Source organism: Chionomys nivalis, chromosome 26, assembly GCF_950005125.1.
Source record: "Chionomys nivalis chromosome 26, mChiNiv1.1, whole genome shotgun sequence".
NCBI lineage: Eukaryota > Metazoa > Chordata > Mammalia > Rodentia > Cricetidae > Chionomys > Chionomys nivalis.
In genome coordinates, this window is record NC_080111.1 from 3623928 (window position 1) to 3631484 (window position 7557).

Here is a 7557-nt window from a genome sequence, read left to right on the forward strand (position 1 = left end):
GGCATTATTTTAATAGTCACTGTTGCTAAAAGCTATTGCAGAGAAGGCAGTTCAGTTCATTGAGCACCTCCCTGGCCATTCACTGCCCGACCCATTGCTCTAGCTTAACCCAGAAGCACTCACTTAATGGGTTATTTGTTCCTAGCACCGGGCTATGCCGCTGTCTCCTGATGTCTCTTCCTAATGCCCTGCTGCGCCTGAAGTGTTGTTTGGCAATAAATGTTCAATTGACATTTTACTGTTTAAAAAAAAGAAAAATTTAATTGCCTGTTTTGTTCACTGTAAAAGAGACTGGTTGGGACAGCTCTCCAGAGGTAACCGCAGTGGCTATGTAACTGGATTATATTCTTTAAGCCTTAATTGTAGTAGGGTGTTTCTGTCCCACCCCGCCCCACAATAAACACACAGAAACTGTATTATTTGCAATACTGTTTGGCCAATAGCTTAAGCGTATTTCTGGCTAACTCATATCTTAAATTAACCCATCTCCATTAATCTGTGTATTGCCACAAAGCTGTGGTTTACCAGCTAAAGTTCTGGCATCTGTCTCTGGCAGGGCTACATGGCTTCTCACTGACTCTGCCTTCTTTCTCCCAGGATTCAGTCCAGTTTTCCCCCACCAAACTCTACTCTACCCTATCACAGGCCAAGCCAGATTCTTTATTCATTAACCAATGGCAATTAAACATGTTCACAGCCTACATCACCTCTCACACACTTAATATGGTCTCCAGAAAGAAATGCAACTCTATAAATTCTAAGACTTATAACAAATATTGATTAACGGGCACATCTAAAACCTTTCATTTTACCCAGGGTTTATTCTTCAATCTCTCAAGGGGTGTTATTAGGTCACACCAGAGAAGCACTGAAATAAGAAGCCACTTCTAAGGTGATATGCGGTCATACTTATAGGACAATTTCGGGAAGAAAAAAAAAAGCATTGTGGCTGTAGCTCTTGGGATAGTAAGACAAAGCCACCTAAGAGGTTCGATGCTACGCGCGCACAGTGGGCACACATTTCCGTGGGAGAGCCCCCTCTGTAGCTCCGAAGGCCATGGCCTGCTAGCAGCTATCCTCACACAAAGGCTGGTCAGCTCCAGTGAACTGTCAGGTTTGTCCCTTGAAAATTCCACCCTCCGTTTTCTATTGAAAGATTTCAGTGTGTATCCGTTGTCTTAGTTAGGGTCACTATTGCTGTGATAAGACACCATGACCAAAGCAACTTGGGGCTGATTCGGCTCACACCTCCACAGAATCTTTCATCATTGAAGAAAGTCAGGACAGGAACTCATACGGGGCAGAAGCCTGGAGGCAGGAGCTGATGGAGAGGCCATGGAGGGTGCTGCTTACTGGTCTGCTCCCCATGGGTTGCTCAGCCTGCTTTCTTATAGAAACCAGGACCACCAGCCCAGGGATGGCACCACCCACCATGGGCTGGGCCCGCCCCCACCAATCACTGGTGAAGAAAATGCACTATGGCTGGATCTTCAGGAGGTATTTTCTCAATTGCTGTTCCCTCCTTTCAGATACTCTAGCTTGTGTCAAGGTGACATAAGACTAGCCAGGACATCAGTACAGGAACAAAAGCCTACACGCTAATTAATTCCCAGGCTAATCCACAAAAGCATATATAGCTCCAGTGTGCTTGGAAATTGTAAGTTTTTCAGTCATATTTAATTTCACATTATAACTGTTTATAAAAACAGGTTCAAAGTTTCAATCGAAATCCTCTTCATCTCACTCCCCTATAATAGTATACAGTCCGTGAACCAGGTATCTGCCCCTCTGTCAATCTAAAGAAAACACAATTTTTCTCAAAACTCCATTGTCCTCAGGGACACAGGGAAGACGTTGGCCTAGGGTAAAACAGGTGAGTTTCAAAACTGACACCATCAGGGGGGGGGGCACATTGACAAGTGACCTCCATTAGCAAACTGCCCTTTCATACACAGCAGGGGCCTAACCAAAGAGCTTAACCAAAGGGCCAAAGGCTGTAAGGGCTATATCCCCTTCCTGAGCCATGGTGCTCCCGACCTCCTAAACTGGAGATGGGGAGTAGAGAGGGGACAATGCACCCCACAAGGCCAACATTCAGATTCTTCATGTGCTCAACCTGTTTCTAACCTAGGAATGTTGACTTGTAAGCTGACTGCATCCGAGGACCTCCATGGTAACATAAAGGTTAGGCAGACATGTCTTTGAACCTGACTCTGTCTTGATTTAGGTCTCTCCAAACCTCCCTTACACCAGACGACTGGCTGAGAGGACACGGGATGTATGAAAGCTAGTTTGGTATTTAACCACAGTAGACAGCATTTACTGTGAATTTCATTCTGTTTGCCTCTCTGATGAGTCAGCTGATACCCAGGGTGCATCTTGGTGTCTGCAGCTCCCAAAACCAGATAGGGTAAGACGGGCCATAGTAACCTAACGCTAACGAGGCGTGGACGACAACAATCTCAATCATTCCTTTAGCTGCTCGGTTGCGTGGCTCAGCTCCTCATTCCTAACACTGACCTCCATCCCACGTGTCACGCAGTGAGACAGATGTCAGTCTGCTCTTCCTCGCCTGGGCTAGATATACTTAGACTCCAAAGAAAACAAGCAAACGTGGAATTAATCAATACCACATGTACTAGAAAAAAAATGAACGGCCTTCAAAATATTTATGTATCTCAGTTCCCACTATCTAATAAAAAGAACAAGCTATGCTGTTTCTTATTTCTACAATATTATAGCCACGGGCTATTGGCTACGATTTAAAATGGCAGATGTTTTAAATAGTGGGATATTGACATCAAACACTAGATAAGCAGTCTAATTTCTTTATTATAAATATATTCAAATACAAAATAGTACATCAATATTAGATATTATCACTTTCCTACCTTCACATCTTAAATCACATATCAAGAAGGAATTAAGATGGACCCAATGAATATTACAGTATATTATGCACAGTTGGCAAAAAATGAAACATTTATTAGTGGCAGTTCATAGAAAATAATCATGCAGGGAGAAGTAAATGTTTTACAGAGACTCTAGCTGAATTCCTACAGTATTAAAAAGCACAAAATAAAAGGACCAAGCCTGAGAGTATAAAGGAAAAATTCACAGTGACAGCAGACAGGCCCGGCGAGGATGGGCACAGATCAACAGTGTAACTGTTCCCATCAGCGCAGAAGGAAATCGTTTTCTCAGCTATACATGTTTTCAAATTTAGGAAGGGCAAATTAACCGAAAACATTCCTTTAATTAATATACAAGGGAGTCTGTTTCCTGGCAGGATAGAGGAATGCACTATTCTGATCTAATAGTCATGCTAATAGAGAATTAGCATTTAAATAATTAAACCAATCATCTAGGTCAACCCGAACAGAGGTCATAATTTGGTGGGATTATTGGGGTGCCATGAGAAGTCGAGCTGAGGCCCAGATGTAGGGAGTAAATCACTGGGGAGAGGCCCCAGGAGGGTTTCCGCTGTGGTGGACTGCCTTGCTGCAGGCCTAGAAACACTGACGGTGACCATGGACTGAGATCTCCGAAGCCATGAGCGAAATGTATCCTCCCCCGATGTTTTTAATTATAATGGTGCCTTCTGGTATATGCTCATCTTTGCTACATTAAAGTAACCAAGCCACACGACAAAAGATTCAAGACATAAATAAACATATTCTTGACCTCAGAAAGAGTAGAAAAGAGCCTACCTGTCGCTTGCCCCTGAGAAGAAAAGGAAGGTCGCTGGGGACAAATCCCATCGACTGCCACCTACCCGTTCCCAGGCCATCTTTAAAGTTTAATCTGCTCATCATAATGCCCTTAGTCAATCCTCTGGGCACTGAAAATGTTAGATGCAGATGTGAAGGTACGAAGCCAATACATCCTAGTCAAATGTAACTGTAGCTATTGAGGGCCTCAGCAGTTAGTCACAGATACATATGCCTGCAAGTGCATGGACTATTTTGGAAGGGATGCATAAGAAAGTGTTAATAGTGTTAATAGCTACAGGGTAAGCTGTGTAAATGGGAGTGTGAAGTAGCACAAAGCCCTACAAAGCACTCCTTTGCGAGGTTTAATTGTTTTAATTATAGGTATATTTTTCGAATAAATCTACTTTAAAATAGTTCATCTAATTTTGTAGTATCTTTAATTTTAAACACCATTTTTAAGCGTTTATTTAATTTACCATTAAATGGAGAAAAACGTAATGTTCTGCTGTCTTCCTTTGGTCACCAAACTTCCAAACAAAAGAGGCACTATCACTCAGGGCCGACCCTTACGAGAATATAAACCGCACCGGAGCATGTAGTCCAGGGGCGGGGCTTGTTTCTTTTGAGGCAAGGTATGGCTGTGTGCAGGAGGCTACATTGGAAATGAAGACCCTCCCGTGTCAAGCCCTTGATTGCTGAGTCTCAAGCCTGCGTGACCATATCCCCAGGATTTCCAACACGTAGAAGCACACACCTAGTAGCACAGCAATTTCAGAGTAGTAAAACTGGCTGCAAGAATTTGCACAGTCCTTATGCCGCATGGCTTGTATGTTTCACAATGTTATAAAGACCCACTGCGTTTACCATCGTATGTTTTAAACTACCCCACAGTACCTATTTTCATAGGCACAGGTCCTCTCGTAGAATCTGCATCTTGTACACCAAATGCACCTGTTTCCTAATTATGTACGATACTAAATATGTACAGTACTATGTTTCCAGATGGTGTGATTTCTGACTTGGAGTATTAAGAGGGCCATTTCTCTTTTATCCAAATTCACATCCAGACTATAACACTCTCTTCATATTATGAAAGAGTCACAGAATAAACTACGACAGGTTACTTGAAATTCCTGTGCACTTTTCACATAGGAATCTCCCTGTAGCTTTTGAATTTCTGAGGGTCCATGTTTGGGGGAAAAGCATAGATGGCGCTTGGAGCTAGGTGGATGGCAGCACAACCGCTGGAGTTGGTAGCTTGCGGGGGAAAAAAGACACGAATGACCAGCGGCTGCTCGGTTTAAGCCTGAGCAGACTTTCTGAACGTAGGAGCCTACCCAGTAAATCAGTAAACTGAACAGTAATCCTTCCACCGTCCTTCCTTCCAAGTCCTTCTTTCTGCCGCTTGGTGTGTGTATCCACACATGGATACATGTGTATCCACATACACTCTACCAAGATCAACCCTAATCTCACATGTACGCAGTAATCACATGGACCTACGCCAAACGGCCCTATCCTAGAGCCAGTGCCAAGGGGCTTACCTGAAAAAAAAAAAATTACTCCAAAGTCATGCACCCGAAAGATAAACTTTCAAACAGGGGAAACAAGTTCGGCGTGGGAGACAGAAATAAACAAATAGGGGCCAAGAAAGGTTTACGGTTCCTTGGCAGATGGATAAAGGCAAATCCTCTGGGGGTGCTAGCGGAGTCTGGGAACGTTTTTCCCGGATGTGTGTTTTCTGCAGCTCGAAAACTCTGACTGAGCTCTTCCTTCATCCTCTCTAGGCTGCAAACTCTGCCTGCCTATCTGCAAAGTTCAAGCATTTCAGGATTTTGGCACCGTTTGTATCTGGGGGGAGATTTCCCACACACACTTGAAAGTAAGCTATGCTTCGCCTTTGCTGATCGGGAAAAGCTTGCCCTCGGCTGGAGAACGCACAACCAGCCCGCAGGTCTGCATTTATCCCAAGTCCTTCCTCCTCCCATCCACCGGTTAGTGAAGCTTGCCCAGAAAATGAGGGAAAGCATCCATCAAACCGCAGAAGCGCAGAGCGCAGAGGGGAACTTTTCCCTGGCTGTCAGACGGGAAATCACTTCTGCTTCTCAAGGCCAAGAGCAGAGTCTGGGAACCTCCGGACTAGGCAGGAAGGTTTGGCAATGAAGGAGGTGGGAGAAAACAATGCCCTGCCTGCAGTGCCTGCCTGGGGCAATGAACATCCTGCCGGGGGTTCCCTACCTCTCCGGCGCCCACATCCACGCTCTGGGCCACTGTGTCTAGGCTTACCTTGATGATGCTGCTGCGCCTGGGGGTCGCTCGCGCAGCCTCCAGGAGGCCGGCCTCGGTGTCCCCGGGGGGCCCTGCGGCGCCTGGCAGTGCGACCCCGCTGCGACGGTCCCTCATCCGGCCACCCGAGGCCGCGGGTGCAGCGTCCCCGGAGGCAGCGTCAGCGGCGGCTCGGGGGTCGTCTTCGCCTCCGGCAGTGTCGAGAGGCACCGGAACCTCCCTGCCAGCCGCGCCCTCGGCCATGGCCAAGCACGTTTCGGAAGCTCCCGGCGAGACAGCACGACCAACACCGGTGTCCAGCCCCCGGCAGGGGTGCGCTCAGGCACCCGGAGAAAGCCCCGCCGGACTTGGTCTCAGCGCCCGACAGCGGCTGCAGCGATCGCCGCAACTTTGTGGAGAGGAGACATCGCTGGGGCAGAGGCGTCCTCGGGCTGTGGTCCAGGAGGTCAGCGGGCCGGCGCGGGCCGGCGGCGGGGGGCGGGGAGAAGATGCGAGCGGGAGGGAGAAGCAGGCTGAAAAGCAGCGGGAGGTACCGGAGACGTGATGCAAACGCCCGCTCGGCGCAGACAAAAGGCGCCGGGCGCCGGGCCAGGAGCCTCCCGAGCCGGGACGCGTGCGGCCGGAGCGGTGACTGCGGACGGGCCACCCGCCACCTGCCCGCCGACCGCGGCGCGGCGGCCCCAGGAAGTGCGGCGGTGGCCTCCACTCCGCTCGCCTGTGACAGGGAGGGAAAGACTTGTTTTGACAGCCCGCGGGGATTGGCAGGCGTCTGAGCCTCTCAGGAACCGAGGCTCGCCGGGGGGGTTCGGCCCGACCAATCCACACCGCGGAGGGGTGTGCCCGAGCGCTAAGAATGGAACGTGTGCTGGAGCTCCGAGCCCGCCCGACCCCGGCTCGGGTACGGGGCGAGGGTGCGCGCGCCAGTGTGCGCTCCCGCAGGCACTCGAAGTACATTTTAGGAAGTTTAGAAACGCTCAAGCAGCCTGAAGGTGCACCCAAAATGGGGAGGGGAGATTGGGGGAGGGGTATCCCAGGGAGATGCCGGAGGAAACACTCTGCAAAGCGGCAAATCTGAGTGAGACTGTCAGAGCGTGTGGCGTGGGGGTGACACTTGGCACCGCCAAGGGTGAAATGCAAGCTCTCCTGCCAATCCTTATGCCAAGCCCATGCGGAGATAAACTAGGGTTTGCTAGAACCCTGGGGTTTCACAGGAGCCTGGAGGTTCTACGAGCGGTTTCTATATTCACTCTGCAATCTGAGTAAATATGACAACGAGCTGGATGAAAGAGGCAGGGTAAGAGGAAACAGACCAACCAAAACCCTGGGGACGACGCCTAACGTGAAACACCGACAGGATGGAGCCGAACAACTACAAGGTCATTGGCAGATTCAGTCTCTACCCTAAAACGTTCCTATCTAACAAGGGGTTAACCTCATCTCTGAATAAATCCATTTTGCCCTTTCCACCAAGAGGAGAGATCATTGCATGGAGCAGGGATCCAACTGAATTAACCACACTACGAGCAAATGCAGACAATAGTTTATGATCCCTAGAGAA

General features: G+C 48.5%; 1 protein-coding gene across 1 annotated transcript in view; it reads right to left on the reverse strand.

Annotated features, from left to right (window-relative positions):
* Positions 1–6802, reverse strand: part of Plcl1 (phospholipase C like 1 (inactive)) — a 266470-nt gene extending 259668 nt beyond the window's left edge. The window contains exon 1 of the mRNA XM_057758602.1: positions 6000–6802. Coding sequence (XP_057614585.1) covers positions 6000–6242 — 243 coding nt within the window. The 5' untranslated portion in view covers positions 6243–6802. The remainder of the gene's footprint in view (positions 1–5999) is intronic.
* Between the last annotated feature and the right edge of the window lie 755 nt (positions 6803–7557).